The following is a 25,728-nucleotide window of genomic DNA, read 5'->3' as shown; positions in this document are numbered from 1 at the left end:
CCAATCCCTCCGCAGGATCCCCCAAAGCGAAGGTGCCTCTGGCGTTTGCCTCTGCCAGTTGGGGGGACCTGAGGAGGTATTATGCTGATTTTCCCTGGAATGATTATTGCTTCCGTGTCAGAGACCCATCTCTTTGTGCTGAACGCATAACAGAGGTGTTAGTATCTGGCATGGAGGCGTACATTCCTCATTCTTTTCTCAACCTAAACCTTCTAAACCTTGGTTTAACTCAGCCTGTTCTCGTGCTATACATGATAGAGAGGTTGCCCACAAAAGGTACTTGAGCCTTCCATCTCCTGAATCTCATGCACTTTATATCTCTGCCGGAATCATGCCAAGTCTGTTCTTCAACTTGCCAAACACTCTTTCATAAATAGGAAATGTCAAAATCTTTCAAACTCAAACTCTCCTCGTGACTTCTGGCATCTAGCCAAAAACATCTCAAATAACTTCACTTCTTCATCTTTCCCTCCTTTATTTCATCCTGATGGCACCACTGCCATCTCTTCTGTCTCTAAAGCTGAACTCTTCTCTCAAACCTTTGCTCACAACTCCACCTTGGACGATTCTGGGCTTGTCCCTCCTCTCCTCCTCCCTCTGACTATTTCATGTCTACAATCAAAATTCTTCGTAATGATGTTTTCCATGCCCTTGCTGGCCTAAACCCTCGGAAGGCTTATGGACCTGATGGGGTCCCTCCTATTGTTCTCAAAAACTGTGCTTCTGTGCTTGCACCTTGCCTGGCCAAACTCTTCCAACTTTGTCTATCGACTTCTACCTTTCCTTCCTGCTGGAAGTTCGCCTACATTCAGCCTGTTCCTAAAAGGGTGACCGTTCTAACCCCTCAAACTACCGTCCTATAGCTTTAATCTCTTGCTTGTCTAAAGTTTTTGAATCTATCCTGAATAGGAAGATTCTCAAACATCTGTCACTTCACAATCTTCTGTCTGATCGCCAGTATGGCTTCCGTCAAGGTCGCTCTACTGGTGATCTTCTGGCTTTCCTTACTGAGTCTTGGTCATCCTCTTTTAGAGATTTCGGTGAAACTTTTGCTGTTGCGTTAGACATATCAAAAGCTTTTGATAGAGTCTGGCATAAAGCTTTGATTTCAAAACTGCCCTCTTACAGCTTCTATCCTTCTCTCTGCAACTTTATCTCATGTTTCCTTTCCGACCGCTCTATTGCTGCTGTGGTAGATGGCTACTGTTCTTCTCCTAAACCTATTAATAGTGGTGTTCCTCAGGGTTCTGTCCTGTCACCCACTCTCTTTCTATTATTCATTAATGACCTTTTAACCAAACTTCTTGCCCTATCCACTCCTACGCTGATGATACCACCCTACATCTTTCCACGTTCTTTCAGAGACGTCCAACCCTTCAGGAAATTAACAGATCACGCGGGGACGCCACGGAACGCCTGACTTCCGATCTTTCTAAAATTTCCGATTGGGGCAGAGAAAATCTAGTAGTTTTCAATGCCTCAAAAACTCAATTCCTCCATCTATCAACTCGACACAACCTTCCAGACAACTATCCCTCTTCTTCAATGACACTCAACTGTCTCCTCTTCCACAATGAATATCCTCGGTCTGTCCTTTGCTCATAATCTTAACTGGAAACTTCACATCTCATCTCTTGCTAAAACAGCTTCTATGAAATTAGGTGTTCTGAGGCGTCTCCGCCAGTTTTTCTCGCCCTCCAACTGCTTACTCTGTATAAGGGCCTTATCCGTCCCTGTATGGAGTACTCTTTGCATGTTTGGGGGGGTTCCAGTCACACAGCTTTGCTTGATAGGGTGGAATCGAAAGCTCTTCGTCTCATGAAGCTCCCTCCTCTGACTAACTGTCTTCAGTCTCTTTCTCACCGCCGAAATGTTGCATCCCTTTCTATATTTTATCGCTATTTTCATGGTAACTGTTCTACTGATCTTGCTAACTGCATGCCTCCCTCCTCCTGCGGCCACGCTGCACAAGGCTTTCTTCTTCCTCTCATCCCTATTCTGTCCAACTCTCTAATGCAAGAGTTAACCAGTACGCTCAATCATTCATCCCTTTCACTGGTAAAACTCTGGAACACCCTCCCTGCATCTGTATTTCCGAATTCCTACAACTTGTCTTCTTTTAAGAGGGAGGTATCGAGGCATTTGCTCCCTAATTCTGGCTGATGGTTTTGGCACTTTTTGTACTCTTTGGAGAGCCAGTGCTCAAGTGGGCTTTTTTCTAACTTTCTTTTTTTTGCCCTTGGCTGGCCCTCTTCCCTACGTAAAAAAAAAAAAAAAAAAAAAAAAAAAAAGTCAGTTAAGGATTAAAGTTCCTTAATGACTTAACACTACTACTAAGGCAATTCCATTCATCTCACTATACTTGAGATCCAATACCATCTTATCCCTTTTGTAAATCCAACTTTTAATTGCAGGCAAATGAGTAGTTATGGCTTGTTATGGCTTTTTGATACATACATGCATACACATACAAATACACACACACACACATACACATACACGATCAAGGATGGATCTCTGAGCATCAGCTGATCCCACTACCTGTTGTTTGTGTTTACAGAGGCCTGGGCAAGTTGTGTGGCACTTGTTTTCAGGAATACATTGTTAGAGAAGCATGAGTAAGGAAGAGATTACATTTAAATATGAGACCAGGGAAAGAATGCAAGAAAAGGATGAATATGTTGATGAGGGAGAGGGGGCATTTGGAGGTTTTGATGAGGCAAACACTGCCCTCCATAAGAGTGTTAACGCTAGAAAGAAAATTGGATAAATGGATAAAGGAGAGTATGGGAATTAAAGAGAACGAAGAACAGGTAAAAGAGTTTCAGAACTTGAAAGAAAGGATAAAAAGAGTGGAAGAAAACAAAGCAAGGCTAAGAACAAAAAACGAGGAACTGAAAAAGGAAGTAGCTAAGTACAAGAAACAGATGGAAGAAGGACTCGGTAAAGCCGAGAAAGAAAAAGAGGATCTGAAAGTTCTAGTAAATAAAGAAAGAAAAGAGTACAGGACGTGATTAAGAAAGAAGTACAGGCATGGAGACTCCAGGATAAGAAAGACAAGGATAATTTTCAAGAGGTGATTCAGAACAGATAAAAGAAAGAGATGAAAATATGGCAAACAAAATGATAGGAGTTCTTAAGGAAAAAGAAAACCTAGTAAGGGAAATTGCAGAAAAGAAAGAGTGTAATCATATTTGGTCTGAAAGAAAAAAAATATAAAATATAGACCAAGAAGGGAAAAAAAGGAAATGAAATCAGTCAAAGACCTACTAAAGAATCTAAATGATGAGGATAGACAGAACTTAGAGGAGGAGGTAGAAGAAATCCACAAAATGGGACCATATCAAGAAGGAACAGTGAGACCAATTAAGATACTACTAAAATCACAAGCAGCAACAGAAGAAATACTATATAGAACAACAAAACTCAGAGAAACAGAAGGTTGCAAGGATATATATATATATATATATATATATATATATATATATATATATATATATATATATATATATATATATATATATATATATATATATATATAATATATATAAATAGAAATGAGGAAGAAAGGAAGAGACACAATGAAGTGGTGGTAGAAGCAAGGAAAAAATAATGAAAGGTCAAAGGAGGAGAAGAAGGCATTTTTTTTGGAGAATTCTAGGAAACAGGATAAGGAAATGGTATATAAAAGAGAAGGAAGAGGAAAAAGTGGAGCAAGTTTAACTAAAGTTGATAAGAGCAAGAGGTTAAAAATGATGTATACGAACATAGATGGGGTTTTATCAAGTAAAATAGAATTAAGAGATTACATAAAGAAAGAAGAAACTGATATTGTGTGTCTGGCTGAAACAAAATTAAATAAGGCAATAAAAATAGACATGGATAATAGGTATAATATATGGTGGAGAGACAGAGTGGGTAAATGAGAAGGAGTCATGATGATGTTAAGGAAAGAGATGGTGGTAAACCAAGTGGAGTGTGGGGAAGGAAAAGTAGAAGCACTGTATATTAAGATACATATTAATAAAAAGAGTTAACAATCATTGGAACATATGTGCCACCAAAAACAAATTCATGGACCAATCAAGAATATAAAGACATGAGAGATGACACAATAAGGAGTCTAACGAGAGTAATTAAAGAAAGGAGAAAAGTGATATTAGTAGGAGATTTCAACTGTAAGGAGGTGGACTGGGAAAATTATGAAAATGGTATGGGGGAAGAAGCCTGGGGAGAAAGATTCCTGAATCTAATGATAGAAAATATGGACCAAAGAGTAAAGGAAAACACAAGATTCAGAGGAAATGACGAACTGGCGAGATTGGACCTGGTTTCTACAAGGGATATACAAATGAATGATGATATAAGATATAAGTGCCCATTGGGAAAGAGTGACCATGTAATATTAGAAATGGATATAAAAGAGGGAAAGGAAGATAGAAATGAATCATACAAAGGAGACCGACTAAACTACAGAAAGGCTGATAATGAGAACCTCAAGAACTATTTCAAAAACGTTAACTGGGAGAAGATGGAAAACTCAGAGAGGGTGCAAGAAAAATATAACTTATTTTTGGAAATGTACAAAACAGGAGTCAGGGAATATGTCCCGAAATATAGACCTAAAGAAGAAGGAAAGAGAGGTTGATTTAACGCAAGGTGTGCTAGGGCAAAGGAGAAAAGAGATGGAGCATGGAAAAGGTGGAGGAGAAATAGAAATCCAGAAAATAAAGAAAACTTCAAGGCAGCAAGAAATGAATATGCTAAGGTGAGGAAGGAAGAGAAAAGGAACTATAAAAAGGACATTGTCGAAAAATGTAAGGAGCAACCAAAATTGTTTTATACAGATACATAAATGGAAAAATAAGGCAAAAAGAAACAATAGAAGGGTTAAAAGGAGAGAACAGGATGGTGGAAGACCCAAAAGTATGGCAGAACTGTTAAATAGTAAATTTCAGGAAGTCTTTACTAAGGAATCCAAATTTGAAAGACCACAGGGTAATAGAGAGATGGTCTGTATGAAAGAGATTAAAGTAACCAAGCTTGAAATAAAAGAGTTGATGACGGAATTAGATGAAGAGAAGGCAATGGGACCGGACGAAGTCTCAGGCAGAATATTAAAAGAATGTAGGGAAGAACTAGCAAGACCTATATACATCATAAAATGCTCAATAGAAAATGGAACAGTACCAGTAGAATGGATAAGAGCTGAGGTGGTTTCCATATATAAGAGCGGAAGGAAGGAAGAACCTTTAAATTACAGACCCGTATCACTAACTAGTGTAATATGCAAGATGTGTGAAAGAGTAACAAAGAAACAATAGATTGAGTTCCTTGAAGACAACAAATTATTATCAAATAGCCAATTTCGTTTTAGAAAAGGTTGGTCATGTGTAACAAATTTACTGAGTTTCTATTCTAAAATAGTTGATAAAGTACAAGAAAGAGAAGGATGGGTTGACTGTATTTATCTGGATTTAAGAAAGGCATTTGATAAAGTGCCACATGCAAGATTACTGTGGAAGTTAGAGGAGAAGGGTGGCTTAAAAGGAAGCACATTGAGATGGATGGAAAATTATTTGAGGGGAAGAGAAATAAGGACGGTAGATAAAGATAAGAAGTTCAAGTGGAGAGCAGTAGAAAGCGGAGTGCCACAGGGGTCAGTATTGGCGCCAATACTTTTTCTCATATATATAAACAACATGCCAGAGGGAGTGAACAACTACATACATCTGTTTGCGGATGATGCGAAACTGTGCAGTTATAAAGCAAAAAGAGGATTGTGAAATACTGCAGGAAGACCTAAATAAGATCTGGAAATGGAGTAAAAAGTGGGAGATGGAATTCAATGTGGCCATGTCATGGAAATAGGAAAGAGTGAAAGACGACCAGTGAGAATCTATAAGTTGGGAGATGGAGTAGAACTGGAGAAAGTAAAAAAGGAAAAGGATTTGGGAGTGACGATGGAAGAAAATAATCAACCAGTAAGACATATTGATAGAATTTTCAGTGAGACATATAATTTGCTAAGGAATATTGGATTAGCATTTCACTACATGGACAAAGAAATGATGAAGAAATTGATAAGTACTATAAGATCCAGATTGGAATATGCAGAAGTTGTGTGGACCCCCCATAAAAAGAAACACATAAGGAAGTTGGAGAGACTACAAAAAATGGCTACAAGAATGGTTCCAGAATTTGAAAGGATGACATATGAGGAGAGACTAAAGGCTATGGATTTACCAACCCTGGAACAGAGAAGGGAGAGAGGGGATCTGATAAAGTTTATAAATTGATTAACAGAATGGATCAAGTGGATACACACACACACACACACACACACACACACACACACACACACACACACACACACACACACACACACACACACATACACACACACACACACACACACAGACGCAGCAGAGGAAGGATGACTATAGTCGTTTCCGACAATCAGCTGATCTTCACTACCCTTGTTTGGGTTTACAGTGGCCTGGGCGATAAGTGTGGAAAAATAATGAGTGAGAAAGATATTCCATCTTAATGCAGGTATGTGACAAGGGAAAGAATGAAAGCTGATGATGACAATGTTGGTGAGGGAGGAGGAGAATTTGAAGGCTTTGACACGGCGCAAACTTCACTATTTGATAGAGTCTTAACTATCGAACGTAAATTAGATAAATTGATAAAGGAGAGTATGGGAATGAAAGAGAATGAAGAACAGGATAAAGAGCTCCAGAAATTGAAAGAAAGGATAAAAAGAGTGGAAGAAAACGAAACTAGGCTAAGAACCGAAAATGAAGAATTAAAAGTCCAAATAGCGAACTATAAGAAATTGATGGAAGAAGGACTCGGTAAAGCCGAGAAAGAAAAAGAAAAGCTAAAAGATCTAGTTAACAAAGAAGAAGAAAGAGTACAAGACGTGATTAAAAAAGAAGTACAAGCATGGAGAATCCAAGATAAGAAAGACAAGGAATCATTTCAAGAAGTATTTCAAGAACAGTTAAAAGAAAGAGATGAAAATATGACAAGCAAAATGATAGGAGTCCTCAAGAAAAAGAAAATTTAGTAAGAGAAATTGCGGAAAAAAGAAGAGTGTAATTATTTTTGGACTGAAAGAAAAAATGTTAAATATAGACCAAGAAGGGAAAAAGACGAAATGAAATCAGTAAAAGACCTACTAAAACATCTGAATGACGAGGATAGACAGAACTTAGAAGAGGAAGTAGAAGAAATCCATAGAATGGGACCATATCAAGAAGGAACAGTGAGACCAATTAAGATATTACTAAAATCACAAGCAGCAGCAGAAGAAGTACTATATAGAAAAACGAAACTCAGAGAAACAGAAGGTTGCAAAGATATATATATAAAGAAAAATAGAAACGAGGAGGAAAGGAAGAGACACAATGAACTGGTGGCAGAAGCAAGAGAAAAAATAATGAAAGGTCAGAGGAGGAGAAGAAGGCATTTTTGGAGAATTATAGGAGACAGGATAAGGAAATGGTATATAAAAGAGAAAGAAGAGAAAAGAATGGAGCAAGTTTAACTAAAATGATAAGAACAAGAGATTAAAAATGATGTATACAAACATAGATGGGATTTTATCTAGTAAATTAGAATTAAGAGATTACATAAAGAAAGAAGAACCAGATATTGTATGCCTGGTGGAAACAAAGTTAAATGAGGCAATAAAATAGACATAGATAAAAGGTATAATATATGGAGGAGAGACAGAGTGGGTAAAGGAGGAGGAGGAGTCATGATGATGTTAAGGAAGGAGATAGTGGTAAATCAAGTGGAGTTTGGGAAGGAAAATCAGAAATACTGTATGTTAAGATGCATATTAACAAAAAGGAGTTAACAATCATTGGAACATATGTGCCACCAAAACAAACTCATGGACTAACCAAGAATATAGAGACATGATAGATGACACAATAAGGAGTCTTACAAGAATCATTAAGGAAAGGAGAAAAGTGATATTGATAGGAGATTTCAACTGTAAGGAGGTAGACTGGGAAAATTATGAAAGTGGTATGGGGAAGATGCCTGGGAGATAGATTCCTGAACCTAATGATAGATAATTTGATGGTCCAAAGAGTAAAGGAAAACACAAGATTCAGAGGAAACGATGAGCCGGCAAGATTAGACCTAGTTTTTACAAGGGATATACCAATTAACGATGATATAAGATACAAGTGCCCATTGGGAAAGAGTGACCATGTAATATTAGAGATGGATATAGAAGAAGGAAAGGAAGATAGAGATGAATCATACAAAGGAGACCGATTAAATTACAGAAAGGCTGATATTGAGAATCTCAAGAACTATTTTAAAACGTAAACTGGGAGGAGATGGAAAACTCATTAACGGTTCAAGAGAAATATAACTTATTTTTGGAAATATACAAAACTGGGGTCAGGGAATATGTTCCGAAATATAGACCTAAAGAAGAAGGAAAGAAAGATTGGTTTAATGCAAGATGTGCTAGGGCAAAGGAGAAACGAGATGGAGCATGGAAAAGGTGGAGAAGAAACAGAAATCCAGAAAATAAGGAAAACTTCAAAACAGCAAGAAATGAATATGCTAAGGTGAGAAAGGAAGAAGAAAAGAACTATGAAAAGGACATTGTCGAAAAATGTAAGGAACAACCAAAATTGTTCTACAGATTCATAAATGGAAAAATAAGACAAAAAGAAACAATAGAAAGGTTAAAAGGAGAAACGGAATGGTGGAAGACCCAAAAGTATGGCAGAACTGTTAAATAGTAAATTTCATGAGGTCTTTACTAAGGAATCCAAATTTGAAAGACCACAGGGTAATAGAGAGACTGTCTATATGAAAGAGATTAAAGTAACCAAGCTTGAAATAAAAAGTTGATGACGGAATTGGATGAGGAAAAGGCAATGGGACCGGATGAAGTCTCAGGCAGAATACTGAAAGAATGTAGGGAAGAACTAGCAAGTCCAATATACAACATCATAAAATGCTCAATAGAAAATGGAACAGTGCCAGTGGAGTGGAAAAGAGCTGAGGTGGTTCCCATATATAAGAGCGGAAGGAAGGAAGAACCTTTAAATTACAGGCCGGTATCACTAACTAGTGTAATATGCAAGATGTGTGAAAAAGTAATAAAGAAGCAATGGATCGAGTTTCTTGAAGACAACAAAATATTATCAAATAGCCAATTTGGTTTTAGAAAAGGTCGGTCATGTGTGACAAATTTATTGAGTTTCTACTCTAGAATAGTTGATAAAGTACAAGAGAGAGAGGGATGGATTGACTGTATTTATTTAGATCTAAAAAAGGCTTTTGATAAAGTGCCACATGAAAGATTACTATGGAAGTTAGAGGAGAAGGGTGGCTTAAAAGGAAGCACATTGAGATGGATGAAGAATTACTTAAGGGGGAGAGAAATAAGGACGATAGTTAAAGATATGAAGTCCAAGTGGAGAACAGTAGACAGCGGAGTGCCACAGGGTCAGTATTGGCACCAATACTTTTCTCGTATATATAAATGACATGCCAGAGGGAGTGAACAGCTACATAAATCTGTTTGCGGACGATGCGAAACTGTGCAGAGTCATTAAACAAAAAGAGGATTGTGAAATACTACAGGAAGACTTAAACAAGATCTGGAAATGGAGCAAAAAATGGGAGATGGAATTCAATGTGGACAAAAGCCATGTCATGGAAATGGGAAAAAGTGAAAGACGACCAGTGGGAATCTATAAGATGGGAGATGGAGTAGAACTAGAAAAAGTAAAAAAGGAAAAGGACTTGGGAGTGACAATGGAAGAAAATAATCAACCGGTTAGCCATATTGATAGAATTTTCAGAGAGACGTATAATTTGCTAAGGAATATTGGAGTAGCATTTCACTATATGGACAAGGAAATGATGAAGAAATTGATAAGTACTAAAATAAGACCTAGATTGGAATATGCAGGAGTTGTGTGGACTCCCATAAAAGAAACACATAAGAAAATTAGAGACTACAAAAATGGCTACAAGAATGGTTCCAGAATTTAAAGGGATGGCATATGAGGAGAGACTAAAGGCAATGGATCTACCAACCTTGGAGCAGAGAAGAGAGAGGGATCTGATACAAGTTTATAAATTGATTAACGGAATGGATGAAGTGGATAATGAGAAACTGATCCTGAGAGAAGAATATGACTTTAGAAGCACAAGATCGCATAGTAAGAAACTAAGGAAGGGACGATGTCTGAGAGATGTTAAAAAATTTAGTTTCCCGCAAAGATGTGTTGAGACTTGGAACAGTTTGAGTGAGGAAGTGGTATCAGCAAAGAGTGTACATAGTTTTAAAGAAAAATTGGATAAGTGTAGATATGGAGACGGGACCACACGAGCATAAAGCCCAGGCCCTGTAAAACTACAACTAGGTAAATACAACTAGGTAAATACAAAAAGTCCTCACCCTTGCGTGGGCGGCTGTGGATGTTGATGGCCTGGGTGGAATAGTGGCCATCATCGTTCTCAATAGTCACCAGGTGGGAGTCAGCCTGAGGGCTGAAGTTGGCCCCCAGGGCCAGCACATGGTCATTGCTGTTGCTCAGGGCCTTGGTCACCTGCCAACACAAGAAAGGAGTCAGGCCCACTAATATTTATGTCTACTGATTTAAGACAGAAAAAATGAAGAAATACTTAGAGTTGTACATTCCTGATGTCAACTATTTTTCATTCTTAAAAGTATGAGAATAAGTATACAACACGATTTGCTATGTTATGATTTTTGTTGCACAAATATTTAATGTTTACAAATTTTCCTATCAATTTACCACATATTAAAACTGCAGTTTTCATATCAATCTGTTATTAGCAAAAAACTGATTTTTTACATATTTTCCTATTAATCCATCACTAAAGAACACACTGGAGATTTTGAAAGAAAGTTGTCTCAGTAAAGCAAATCAAAGAAAACACAAATCCATTCTTGAAGAATACACAAACGTCAAATCAATTATGGTGGTTCCTCATTTCCTAGTCTTTCCCAGAGTGTGGTGAGCCTCCCACCTGTTCATATCTGTTCTTGGGAAAGAGGAGACTGGTCTTCTTATCCTCCATGTGGATAACAAAGCCTTCAATGGCTGGGACGGTGTAGGCATAGTTGCGGAAATCCTGGAAGGCAAGGGTTGTGGAGTGAGGGTGTGACAAACTGTTATATCCTCAAACATTTTGGTGTCTAACCTTATCTGCTTTTCAAAAGTCCCTAAAGCAGATTATCAAGGTTCTAGGAATGTTTTCATTATTCATATATTTCAAAAACGTTTCTACATTAATAAAAAAAAAACCATGAAGAAAACCATGCTTATCTCTTTAGCCTCTGAGAATAAACTTGAGAACCTAGAATGTTTAAGAATACAGGTAACATATACACACAAACACTACAATTTCTAGAAACCATATATCATTATTATTATTTTTTACACACACACACACATGCATACTGGTTATCATTCATACTAGATTTTCTTCACAACTAGCAATTTTACTCTTAGATCAAAGACATCAAATACAGTAAAGTAAGTAGTAGTGGCAGGAACATGAATGAGGAGCCACCAAGTCATATAATTAAGTACAGTGGTAGGAAGGAGACATACCACCAGCAGGTTCATGATGGTGTGGCCAATCTCACAGAAGACTGGCTTGCGGTTCCGAGTGGATACCAGGGGACACGGGTAGTAGCGGAACTCTGCCCCCATACGCAGCATGAGTCGGAGGGGAAACACCTGCAGGAGGGAGTGTTTAAATAAAGCAAATATGACCGTTTTACTATTTAAGAATGTTAGCTTATTATTATTACTATTACTTTCACCATTATTTACACTCTCAGTCCCATTGGCTCTTGGTAAAATGGGAAAAAATCTCACAAACCATCATACTACACCAAAATAGAAAATCAGCTAGCAGAATAAACCTGGCATACCAACAAAAAGATGGACAATAAGAAGAACCATAGAAAACCAGCAACCTACCTTTGCCCAGGGCGTCTCCCACTTCTGGATGAGCACGGCAAATATGTAGGGCGAGGGTGGCAGCACCAGGTTACGGAGGCACTGGAAGGTGGGCCGCACGTATAGGAAGCCACCGTGCTCCCGTGACCCCAGCAACCCCTCAGACTCCGTGAAGATGGTGTGGCCCAATTCTGTCACTAAGTTACCTGAAGGAGAAGGTGTTGGTGAGTGGTTTGGTGACTGTGCATTATTCCAGGTATTATTCTAAGATTGGTCTTGTTCATATGTTTTCTAGTCTCTTTAAACACTTATCTTCCCTTATTTCTTTGCTTACATGTGCATATTGCAGGTTCTACACACACACACACACACACACACACCGCGTAGTGTAGTGGTTAGCATTCTCGACTCACAATCGAGAGGACTGGGTTCGAATCCCGGGAAGCGGCAAGGCAAATGGGCAAGCCTCTTAATGTGTGGCCCCTGTTCACCTAGCAGTAAATAGGTACGGGATGTAACTCGAGGGGTTGTGGCCTCACTTTCCCGGTGTATGGAGTGTGTTATGTGGTCTCAGTCCTACCCGAAGATCGGTCTACGAGCTCTGAGCTTGCTCCGTAATGGGGAAGACTGGCTAGGTGACCAGCAGATGACTGAGGTGAATCACACACATACACAGAGAAAAGACAAATAGTTTTATTGTATTGTGGAAATAATTTGAAGTAAAGTGGAATATTTTTAGAGAGTGAAGAAGCAGCTTCAAGTGTGTGTGTGTGTGTGTGTGTGTGTGTGTGTGTGTGTGTGTGTGTGTGTGTGTGTGTGTGTGTGTGTGTGTGTGTGTGTGTGTGTTTCACTGTTTGATCTGCTGCAGTCTCTGGAGACAGCCAGGCGTTACCCTAAACGAGCTCAGAGCTCATTATTTCCGATCTTCAGATAGGCCTGAGACCAGGCACACACCACACACTGGGACAACAAGGTCACAACTCCTCGATTTACATCCCGTACCTGCTCACAGCTAGGTGAACAGGGGCTACACGTGAAAGGAGACACACCCAAATATCTTCACCCGGCTGGGGAATCGAACCCCGGTCCTCTGGCTTGTGTGTTTACATAGTTGTATTGTACAGGGTTCGAGCGAGGCTCATAGTGTCCTGTCTCCAAGTCTCCATTTATCCAATTTTTCTTTAAAATTATGCCCATTATGTCCTGTAACAACTTCATCACTCAATGCATTCCACATTTCCACTGTTCTATGTGGAAAAGTATATTTTCCAATATCCTTCACACACTGCCTCATCCTAATCTTCTTTACGTGTCCTCTTGTCCTTCTAGCTTCTTCTGTCACCAGCACCAGGTCTTCCTTGTCTATCTTTTCAATGCCATTTACTATTTTTATGCATTGTTATTAGATCCCCTCATTCTCTTCTATCTTGTAAGGTTGGCAGTCCCATTTCCTTCAGTTTTTCTTCGTATGTTAGATCCTTTAGTTCCAACACCATCTTTGTAGCTATCTTCTGAATCCATTCTAATCTTATATCTTTTTTTAGAGCTTGGTGACCACACTACTGCTGCATATTTCAGCTTAGGACGTATCATGCTTGTGATCATTTTTTTCATCATATCTTTGTCCATGAATTGAAATGCCACTCGTATATTAGTCAAAATTTTATATGCTAATCCAAATATCTTACTTACGTGTTTTTTGGGGTTCAGATTTTCCTGTATAATCACTCCCACATCTTTTTCCTCTTTAATCTTCATTATTTGTTCCTCTCCCATCAGATAGTTCCATACTGGTCTTCTCTTACTCTTTCCTAGTTCCATTACGTGATATCTCTTGGCGTTGAACTCCAATTTCCACTTCTTACTCCACTCGTAGATTTTGTGTATATCTTCCTGCAACAGCGAACAGTCCTCTCGGGTTTTGATTACCCTTAGGAGCTTTGCATCATCAGCAAACAAATTAATACAACTGTTTACCTCATTGTGAATGTTGTTTACATATATCTGGAACTTAATGGGGGCTAACACTGACCCTTGTGGCACTCCACTTGTTACTTTACCCCAAGATGAGTATGTATCTCTGATCACAGTTCTCATCTCCCTGTTCTTCAAATAATCCCATATCCAGTCTAACAAAGTTCCTCACAGTCCTCCTATGCTCTCTAGTTTCCAAATAGTCTGCCATGAGGGACTTTATCAAAAGCCTTTTCTATGTCCAAGTATACTGTGTCCACCCATCCATCTTTGCTTTCCAGTCCTTCTATTATTCTTGAGTAAAAACTTATTAAGTTCAACACACATGACCATCCTGTTCTGAACCCAAATTGTCTGTTCGATATAACTTGTTCTTATTCCAGATGTTTAACCCATTTTTTTGATAACTATTTCACATAACTTCCCCACAACACTTACAAGCAACATCGGTCTGTAATCTAATGACTCAGTTGCCTTTCCTTCTTTAAATATTGATATTACATTGGCTCTCTTCCATTCTAGTAGTTCTCCTCCTTTATTTAATGAACTTGTAATCATTCCCAAACTGGATCTAACAGCTGCTCTTTACATGTGTGTGTGTGTGTGTGTGTGTGTGTGTGTGTGTGTGTGTGTGTGTGTGTGTGTGTGTGTGTGTGTGTGTGGGAAAAGAGCTATCTGTGTGTATTTACCTAGTTGTAGTTTTACAGGGCCTAGGCTTTATGATTGTGTGGCCCCGTCTCCATATCTACACTTATCCAATTTTTCTTTAAAACTATGCACACTCGTGTGTGTGTGTGTGTGTGTGTGTGTGTGTGTGTGTGTGTGTGTGTGTGTGTGTGTGTGTGTGTGTGTGTGAGAAGACAACCATAAGTAAGGCACAGTTAACTCGATGCTAAAAGTTTATAAAATTAACCAAACACACACACAGAGGCACACACTATCCAAACCTCAACACATACCCTGATTGGCTTGTTGATAGACAGTATGGAAGAAGGCAAACAGGTCCCTCGGTGGGTGTGTCTCCCCTGGTGCCACTTCCAGTAGCACCACCAGCTCCTCCTGGCCCACTGTGCACAGGCCCCGCGTGGCAAGGTTCCACACCTCCACCCCGACGCAGCACTCCACTACCAATGGCAACATAGGACTTTAGAGGTAGTTGTCAATTTTATGTGAATGCTTCTTCCTGTATTTTTCATGTTAAGAAAGATTTCAGACAAGGACAAGAAGAGATTTAAAAAAAAGCCTTGCTTGTAGGTGTTTGTAAAGACTTAGCATGGTGATTAGTGTAGTGGATCATAACACATCATAGTGATCAACTTAGCACACATCAGAGAGGCAACACTGCACATGATGAACTTCTCAACACTAAGATTAACAAAGAGCATTACAGCATATTACAATAATCAGCTTAATAAGTTAGAGGCAGCAAACACCTACATTTGACCAGCTTCACCAGGACAGTCAGGTTCTTGTGGATGGCAAAGATGACAGGCGGACCATCACCTCTCATCTGCTCTTCTAACTTACTGCTGTCTGGGTTGTCCTCAAACACGTACTCTGTGAGGGACAGAAGGAAGGGAGTGGTGGTGAGTTCAGACTACAGTTATTTGTGGGGATGTTATGGGGAATGAGAGTGATGTTTGTTTGAGAGAATATTTGCTAACTAGATATGTAATTATACTGTACTTTCCTTTCTGATACACATTTACCCTTACTGCAGGTACTTTGGACTTATAGTTTTATAGTATATCTTTGCATTTTCCAAGTGACAAGAGAACAAACAGGGAAAGTCAGACAGTTATCCTGCCACAATAAAAATAAAGAAGCAGACATGGGTAGGATATTTTCATTACTCTTATGATACTTTCTGCTTTGTACTAATATAACATTGAATTTAAAAAGTAAAGGAAAACTATGTCATTTATCTAAGAATGTCTTAAAATTATGACTAAACATTTCATCATAGAAAAATATTGTTGAGGGTGAAGGTAAGCTTGTTGATTATTATATGTAAGTACTGTAATCATTGTGATGCATGTAGTACTGGATCAACATTGTCATGGGAGCAGGTAAGCTTTATTTAGACTCTACAAATATTATGATGCATTTGATTATAGATCCATTACAGTAAGAGTTAAGGAAAGCTTTTTCAACATTCAAGTTTAACAATTATCATGACAGATTTAGTTATGAATTAATATTACAACAAAAATTCAAATATTCCATAAAAAAACATCAATCATACCAGTCATTCATTAAGTACCCCATCATGCACACAAAATTACTGAAATGCATATTTTTATTAAAATGCACTGCACTCAAAGCTATGAATAAAATAGTTTTCCTTTTTTAAAATTTAATCATAACTTACCAACATGTGATTTTGCTGTTAAATTTCTTAATCTGATTTTATAAATATAGAATTGACTCTTTACAATAAAAAAAAAAAAATTAAGACAAATAACACTGATTAATACATAAAATGTAAAAGAACTTTAAAAATTCAGTTTACCACAGATGACTAACATTTTATTGTAAGGACTGTAACTCATTCACAAATATTCTGCACAAGCCATAGACATTAAAAGAAAGAAAATAAATTAATAGAAACTAGTAGAAACAAAGCATAAATGAAGAAAAATAAAGCAGAGAAGCAAAAATACCAAAGCATGAGAAAACCAAAGACAATAAAAAATATGCCAAGACATAAAGCAAACACTCAGAAAATCCTCAAAAACTGAAACTTTCAAGCAGGTTACCAATGCAAGGTCAGAGTCAGTGACCACAACTGCAGGGCTTCACCTTCACATGGATGAGGATTGGGAGTTGACTGACAAAGTTGCACAATAATGTTACTAAGAGAAGGAGTTGGCTTGGGAAATTATAGAGATGCTGGGTAATATTTCCAAGAAAAAAGAGCAGATTGGGTGGGGAGTCTTGTATATGGCACAGGGAAGTAATGTCGGTTTTAAATAGGGAAGGTTGAGAATCATGAGGGTTAGGAAAGCAATGCAGGACTTGTTAAGGGAGTGGAAGGGATGAGGTGAGTGATACAGGAGTAATGTTGATTTAACTGAATGGTATATAGGTTCATTTTTGTCCATGATACATGACTGAATAATTGAATGATAGACTGAATGAACTACTGATTGGCTGATTGACTGAGTAATCAAATAACTGACTGAGTGACTGAATGACTAACTGATGGCACTTCAAAAGATGTGCCATATGTTCAAATAAACTACACATATCATTATGAAGTGCAAAACACAGCAGATGAGTCTGATCATACCTGCCATACATCTTAGGTACATACATGCAGGTGGTGTTTGATGCAACACTGAAACACACACTCAACAGCAAACACATGAGCACCAAGACAGCCCAACCAATAAAGAAAAAATATGAAGCACATGAATAGTGAGAGATTTAAAAAAAAGAATCACTCAGACTAATAAATCAATAGATGACACAGCAAAAAGATATAAATCATGTGATAAGTGAGTGGTGATGATGATGACTAACAATGATGACAACTTAACACACACACACACACACACACACACACACACACACACACACACTAATCTTTCTTCTACATGGTGCTCAACATTATTCCTTATTCAGTTCTATCTAACATGAACATTAGACAATACACATCATTCCCTTTAGGTTAACTCTTGCCGGGGGGATAAGGGAAGTTAGTGGACATGTGTACATTAAGAGAAAACACCTGTACGAGGGTGGATGGGTGTTGAGGTCAGGGAAGAAATGGGAGATGGGGACAAATGAATGAGGCAGAAAACAACAACAGGTAAGGTACAAAAATAAACAAACAGGTAGGACACAGCAGTGTAAATACAAACAATATAACAAAAAGCAACACAATGGGGAAAAATAAACAGCAACATTGTGAAAAAATTGCAGATGCAAAATAAGAAAAAGAAAAAAAACCAGCAAAGCAATGTTGATAAGTAATGAATGAAAATAAACACTCATGCACACTCAAGAATAACACAACCAGTCCTTACAATTAAATCTGTGCCGGAAGACACTTGGGAGTGTCAGTGAAAGTAAAAACATTTATACATAACTAATCCACATTCAAGGCACTTGCATCAGTAGCAATCCACAAGTTAATAGCAGAGTGACAGATTGACAGCCAGCACTTGAGAATACTTAAAACTCTTGTTACATTGATAAGAAGTGAAAGTATTTATCCTTTTTTTTTTCTTGGTATGTTATTATTCTTAGAAGTTGTTAAGATTAAGTGTGTGTTGAATAGAAGGCATAACAGAAGATGGGAGAAAAAGAATAAAGTACAAACCATAAGCAACTAATGAAGGAGGGAAGAAAGGAGAGAGGTTAAAGATGAAGGAAACTGTCTGGCAGAAGAGAAGAAGAAATATTTAAAAAGGATAGGATTAAAAGCAAATAATGAATGAAGAAAGAAAAGAAGGAAAAACAGGGCAAAGAAGGGATACTGAGAAATGAGATGAGAAAAATATGGTAAAAGACAAGAGTGAAGAATATGAAATAAGAAACAGGAATAATAAAAGAAAGTGGAAATGGACAGGATCGGTAACAGATAACAAAACAAGAAAGTTCAAGCAATAACAAAACACATACAAAAATAACATCACTAAACATAACACAAACAAGTATAAAAAGAAGCAAAAATGAAGAAAGAAGGGAAATATGAAAAGGAAAAGCAAAAAGTAACACAGCAACAAATTGAGAAAGTAAAAGAGAAGAGGGAAGAAAGAAAAAACAAAAGTAAGACAGTGCATTAGAGAGATAGAATTAGAGAACAGGGAGACAGGGAAAAAAGAAAAGGGAGAACATAATGGCATAGTGTATTAGAAAAGGAGGAAGTAAGGAGAGGAAGCAGGAACAGGCAGGCAGACAATTAGGCAGGCAGGCAGGGTGTGAAAGGGTTACAAGGCAGCAGGCAGGGCTAAGGAGGGGCCACCAACCTCCTGATGTCTGGATCACTATTGGGGGTAGGCCGGTCCCAGGGGGGATGAGGCAGTGGTCAGGGGGGAGGGATCGGAGAAGGGCCCCCCCTCCCCCTCCAAGCCCCCCTCCTCCTCCTCCTCCACCTGAACTACCACCACCACCACCACCATTCCCCCCTCCTCCTCCTCCACCTCCTCCACCACCACCACCACCACCACCACCTGCAACACAGCCCTAGTTACTACTACTGTTGATTTTTGTTCATGTTTGGTGATGCTGGATGCATGTGTACGTATGTGAAAGTGCTCATCCTTGTATATGTTATAAGCACATGTCTTTTAAAGAATAATCAAGAGATGTGTAAGAATGTGTACATCAGTAAGCCCTACTCCTGCACACAGCCACACATAATACTCACTCACTCACTATACGCTCTAGAAAATGAAGCCTTTCACCCTCATACAAAGCTAATACTTGCAAATCAAAGTTGTGTGGTGCACAGGTCCCTTGGTAAATGTGTAGGTTACGTTCATAGAAAATTGTGTGTTGAGCAAATATGACTTGAATTGATCCTGCTTACTGAATGATGCTATTACACAGGCTACAATACACTATTACACATGTCAATCATGACCCAACCACATCAAAAAATAAAATTTCACAGATATGATATTGTAGCCACCACCAATGCAGGAAAATTCATTAACTGCAACAATGAGAAAGCTTACATAAAAAAGACATTGGGAGTTTAACAGCAATTGGTTTGAGTTGCCACTATCACCAGTCTCAGGCAGACTACCACTGCATGGCTATTGCCTGACCAGAGAGATAAGGCAAACTACTGCCTCACAACTAACAACTTCTTTTTCAGTTAACTTAATAAAAAAAAAAAAAATTAATGAACTTTTGTTGTTTAATTTTATTGATCATGATTCTATATTAATAACATTTCTTAAAGTACCTACATTCTGTGCAACCTGCAATTCTTCTCGCATTAAACAAAATGTAACTTCAAATTTTTTTATGGTCAGGTTGTTTTAAAACAAGGGAACCGTGCACTGCACTGTGTTACAAGTAACAAATGAATGAATTGCATAGTGAAATAAAATTCAAGGAGCACACTCACACTGCTACAAAATAATACACAGGCTATATAATGATCAGTCATCAAGTGAACACAAAATGACAAAGAAAATCTTAAAATATAGCACTGTATAGTATCATATTAATCAATGCAAATAATAGTAATAACAATAATATGGAATCAATCTAAGGATAAATGAACATTCAAATAATCTAAATATATAAAAAAAAAGTGATAAAAAAACAAAATAATAAAACATGCAGACACTAAACCTATGATTGGCAAAGCAATGTATAGACAGATTAAACAGGAAAAATACTTCAAAGGGAATACAAAAAAGCAGAAAATCAGGCAAACAAACACAAGACAAAGCCAAATGCATGAAAAATATAACTGATAATTTGAAGCAAAACTAAATTGAAGCAAAAACAATTGAGAGAATGTCCATACAAATATATAAGGATGACATAAAGCAGTAATAAGAAATAAGATGTGAAAAATCTGGGTCTTTTAAAGTTCTGAAGTTTATATTCAAGATAAAGCAAAGCAAAAGAGAACACCAATGACCAACACAAATGAAAGGGTAACAGGAACCAGGAAAAAGAATAAAGAGATGGGATGTAAAAATTTGCAGTGTTTAAGAATAGTAACAAACATCAGCTTCATAAAACAGTAATAAGGAATAAGGAAAAAAAAAAAAAGCTAAAGTGATGATACCTTGGAGACCTTACAAAATATCAACATGCAAAGAATAAAAAAAAAAAAAAAAAAAAAAGATTGATAAAAGAGGAGTAATAGATGAAAAATGGAAGGAAAATTCAGGAGTCTTGACAACATAGGTAGAAATATACATAATAGGAAAAATGATAATAATGGATAAAGTAAGAACATTCAGGAATCTTAAAGAGTAGAAGTAAAGCAATGTACAAAGTAATGGCAAGAGGAACAAAAAAGTACAAAGTGAATAAGGAAAAAGAAATTAAGTCTATGAACATTATAGAACAGTAGTGAGCATAGCAATAAGGATCTCACACACTCACACACACACACACACACACACACACACACACAAGAAAAGAGAAGTGAAAATTTGAAACCTTATAAAGTCCACCTCCACTTCCTCCTCTTCCATGCACCCACTTACTTCCCGACAATACAACTCCTCCTCACCTCTGCTCCACCATCACCCTACATCTCGCCTCTCTGAACCTACACCCTAGAACATAAAGACCTGGACACCAACATAAATAATCTTACATGACTAGTTTCTCTCAATATTTCTTTTCAACATTTGTCATCTGTTAAGTATACATACTATATATAAGCCTGAAAAATTTATATAGAAAGTAGACTGGTATAGCATTTTATTCTTTTCTTTTTTTTTCACCACAGCAGGTCACGCAAACCAGCATGGGGAAAACGAAAAGTCGCTCGTAAAATGCACAATGTCATCATATGTAAAGAGGTTAAATGAGTGACAATGATGGTGATACAAGAAAATAAATAAAGAAAATAAAGAAAGGAAAAATGCACAATGTCACCATATGTAAAGAGGTTAAATGAGTGACAATGATGGCGATACAAGAAAATAAAGAAAGAAAGAAAATAAAGAGATGGAGAGAAAAAATGAGTGAGTGCTTGTATTCTGGATAGCCACATACAGTTTTTTTCTTTCCTTTTTGTTCTTTATATTTTTTCAACAGTTTTGTTATCCGAGGCCAGAACCCTTACGAAAAAAATAAATAAATAAATAAAATAATCAAATAAAATTATAAATAAATAAGAATATAAGCAAACAAATAAGTGAAATAATAATGATAGTCCAGTATATATTGAATATGGTGAAAACTTGGCTGTTAGCATGGGAAGAAGTGACAGGCAAAGGTGGGGACTGCATGGAAAGAAGGAAGGAAGGAAGGAAGGAAGGAAGGAAGGAAGGAGGCTCACAGTGATAAAGAAATAAGGAGGAATAGCAGCAAGATTATGTGAGCATTCTCTCTCTCTCTCTCTCTCTCTCAGAACATCAGTGCAGTCCATGCATAGACACAACACATCATGCAACATAAAAGGTGTAATGCATAAATAAATAAATAAATAAATAATAATAATAATAATAATAATAAGAAGAAGAAGAAGAAGAAGAAGAAAACAGAATCCACTTTTCCATAAAACACTATATAGAAAAAATAAATAAATAAAAATGACGAGAGAGAGAGAGAGAGAGAGAGAGAGAGAGAGAGAGAGAGAGAGAGAGAGAGAGAGAGAGAGAGAGAGAGAGACATTAACATATCAATACAGTTCCTCTCTCTCTCTCTCTTTCTCTCTCTAACAAATGCTTCAAACACATTCTTTATACCCGACAAGAAAACCTATGAGATCTACAGCATATGCTAGGGGAATAATTGGTGAGGGAGGGAGGGAGGGAGGGAGGAGGAGGAGGGAAGGAAGAGGAAGGAAGGGAAGAGGAAGGCAAGGGAGGAATCTGGGTGGGAGAAGGGAGGGAAGCTATTACTGTACTAAGGGATGGTGGATTCTGAGAGGAGGAGGAGGAGGAGGAGAAATTGTATGGAATATCTTTAGACTTCAATAGAAAAGAAAAGGAGAGCGAGAAGGAATGATAAAAAAAAAAAAAAATTAATGACTAATATGAAAAGTAAGAGAGAGAGAGAGAGAGAGAGAGAGAGAGAGAGAGAGAGAGAGAGAGAGAGAGAGAGAGAGAGAGAGAGAGAGAGAGAGAGAGAGCGCAAAGAGAACCCTACAGACAAGACATGACCAGCAAGCAAGCAGACAGACAGATGAACAGACAGACAGACAGGTGAGAGGAGAAGGCCAGACTAACCACAGGCGGGTCGCTCCACCCTCCTGGCTGACCGCCCTGTCCTACAGTAGGGGGCAGGGGGGGAGAGGGCGGGCTCACTCAGGTCACCCCCGGGTCTGATCCCATCGCTGAACATGACCTGCTTGCTGCCTCTGGTGCGTGTGTTACCCCCACCGCTGCCGCTGCCACCACCACTACTGCTGCTGCTGCTGCCTGGAACAACACACGACAAGCGGGGAGTGCTGGCTACTGGGGCGGGGCTGGGGGAGGCACTGGCTGCAGAGGTGTCACAGGGCCTCACACCTCCAGGCACAGGGCTAGATGCTCAGGGCTTGGGCACAGAACTAGAGTATTAGTTTAGCTGGGGGTAAGTACACAGTGCAGGGCAGAGGATTGATTGTGTGGATCTGTATTGGGCACAGCACTAATTGGGAGGGGAAGCCTAAGCAGGACAGAAAGTTCTGAGTATTGGATGTGGTGGGCACTAGGCTGCAACTGGGAGCCCACAGCATCATGTCTGTGGGTAATGTCAGGGGCACTACAACACTGGAGAAGGGGGTTGCCATGGTGGTGTTTGCACCTACAAAGCCTGAGTAGCAATGACAGCATCACAGAGGACAACACAAAGCCTGGGAGGCAGCTGGCAGAGCACCACAACCACAGCAAGCAGAAGCACCGCAACATAAAGAAGAGGTGCAGTCAACTGGTGGTGCCCGGGGCAGCTTGGCTCACCAGCACCAGAGGAACTTCACCATTCCTCACCTGACAATCACATGTCCATGGATTCCCTACTACCATAAGACTCTCCATAGATATTATTGCTGTCATTGATAAAAACCATACCAGTCAGAAGAATGGTATTCTGTAAGTCAAGAAATGTACCTGATGTTGAAAATATTATCCCTGCATCCTTAGTGTTTGCTGCCTCCTCTCAAGTCTCAGCCTTCCCTGCCTTGGCCACACTATAGTTGATCACTGAGAGCCCCATCCTACAACTTTACACCCCAAATACCTACACCTACAACTCAAATTACCAACCTTTCAAAAACCAAGTTCAAAGTAGTATTCTCTCTCTCTCTCTCTCTCTCTCTCTCTCTCTCTCTCTCTCTCTCTCTCTCTCTCACATAAACACTGAAAAAGCTCCATTGTCTTTGCTATTACCACTTCCCACCACCTACAACCACTCTTAATTGGCAGAGGGAAAGATTTCCAGTCCTCCGTCTTTATTGTTTTTCATCGTGTTTTGTGCCAGTGATAATTATGAAGCTGACAATAAGAGCAGCAATAACCAGTAAAGAAACTGCATTGAATGCAACCACAGGAAACCAAGCTATTCATAGTTGGCAAGACTGTTAACAGCAACTATCAGTCCACATCCTGAAAACTTTGAGCATCTCAAGTCAGCTTCTTTTAACATCCTGCAGTGAAAGTTACTAATGTTCATAGGTTTTTTTCATGAAGCCAGGGATAATTCATCAAAGTTTATGCATCATTAATACAAGAAACAAAGGGTTGCCACCATGATACTCTCTCCAGAATATGAGCTGTTTTCAAACCAAGACCTCAACAAACAAACCACAATGACTGCAACACTAGCCAACATCTTACAGCCACACTACATCCATCCAAACCAACTAATACTGCCAGCCTGTAAAATTCCACTTTGGAACAAGGACTTCCACCAAGCACTACAAGTCTAACCATACACAACACCATAATGGTTCAACAGTCTTGGCAGATTTCCCGGGCTTCAAGGTGACAACTTTCAGCTCATATCCTGTATCTGTTCTCTGCCAGAAGAATAGAGGATGCAGTGTGAACAGAGGCAAGCTAAAACCATTGCCATCTGGCCAGGAATTCAACCCAGATATAGTCAGTTAATTCTACAGTTTTTTCTAGCTTTCCCTCAGCAAATCTCTCGATCTGCTGATGCATAATCATATGAAACCTGACAAACAGCAATTCTTAACTGCACGTTCAGATTTAATAACAAGGAAAGCACTACGCACAATGAAAGTGATGCACGTTACTTGACCACCAAGTAACCACCTGTGTCAAATGGGTACAACAGACACCACTAAAACAAAACACCCTCAATTACTACAGACACCACTAAAACAAAACACCCTCAATTGCTACTAAGATAAATAGCCAAGAAGGAACAGTATCCTTGAACATCAGCCACATATTCACCACATAAGACAGCCACATCCACTTAGCAACAGCACGACCAAGTGAATGTGATGTATACATTCAAGTGCCCTTCAGCCTGGTGCCAGCTGCCCGCCATCAAACTGAATTTAACAAAACTCACAGACATCAGACAGCCACACATCCACACACACCCACTCCTTCTCAGGTCATGGGTAGGAAAACAGGGAGGAATAGGAGTCCTTGACCTAACGAGAGAGAGAGAGAGAGAGAGAGAGAGAGAGAGAGAGAGAGAGAGAGAGAGAGAGAGAGAGAGAGAGAGAGAGAGAGAGAGAGAGAGAGAGAGAGAGAGAGAGAGAGAGAGAGAGAGAGATGGAAGTTTAAGATTTCAACAAAACATTCTATTATATCCCTGAAAGAAAAGTAAGCATGGGAAAAAAAAAAAAAAATCTCAAGGCAATCTGAAGGGCAAACAATCAAGTGCTGTGCCAGTGTCCTGTGTGGTGTGTTGTGCTGTGCTGTGCTGTGCTGTGCTGAAGAGGAACATGGTGTGAGGAAGAAAAACAAGTTTGAAGGAAAAATAAAAACACTGTTCATTAAATAAACAACTTGAACAACATTTCTGAATTGTTTGCATATTGTTCATTAAAAAAGAACAAAAGAACATTCATCATGATGGTGAGGTGTGCTGGGCTGGCAAACAGGCATGCAGACCGACTGACAGACAGACAGACAGACAAGATGGACATATAAAA

The 25,728-nt window shown here is 38.7% G+C and overlaps 1 protein-coding gene across 3 annotated transcripts in view; it reads right to left on the bottom strand.

The window, feature by feature from the left end:
* LOC123511266 (protein piccolo-like) overlaps positions 1-25,728 on the bottom strand; it is a 56,711-nt gene that overhangs the window by 17,045 nt on the left and 13,938 nt on the right. For 2 of the 3 annotated variants that reach the window (XM_045267010.1, XM_045267008.1), the window contains exons 6-12: positions 22,844-23,035; positions 15,399-15,518; positions 14,921-15,085; positions 12,009-12,193; positions 11,634-11,762; positions 11,047-11,151; positions 10,451-10,601 (exon numbers count right to left, since the gene is read on the bottom strand). In XM_045267010.1, the coding sequence (XP_045122945.1) occupies positions 10,451-10,601; positions 11,047-11,151; positions 11,634-11,762; positions 12,009-12,193; positions 14,921-15,085; positions 15,399-15,518; positions 22,844-23,035 (1,047 nt within the window). The remainder of the gene's footprint in view (positions 1-10,450; positions 10,602-11,046; positions 11,152-11,633; positions 11,763-12,008; positions 12,194-14,920; positions 15,086-15,398; positions 15,519-22,843; positions 23,036-25,728) is intronic. The other variant, XM_045267009.1, reaches the window with a different exon arrangement.

This window comes from Portunus trituberculatus, chromosome 31, assembly GCF_017591435.1.
Source record: "Portunus trituberculatus isolate SZX2019 chromosome 31, ASM1759143v1, whole genome shotgun sequence".
Taxonomy (NCBI): domain Eukaryota; kingdom Metazoa; phylum Arthropoda; class Malacostraca; order Decapoda; family Portunidae; genus Portunus; species Portunus trituberculatus.
Note: the sequence above shows the minus strand (reverse complement) of the source record. Positions and strands in the feature narration are given on the sequence as shown.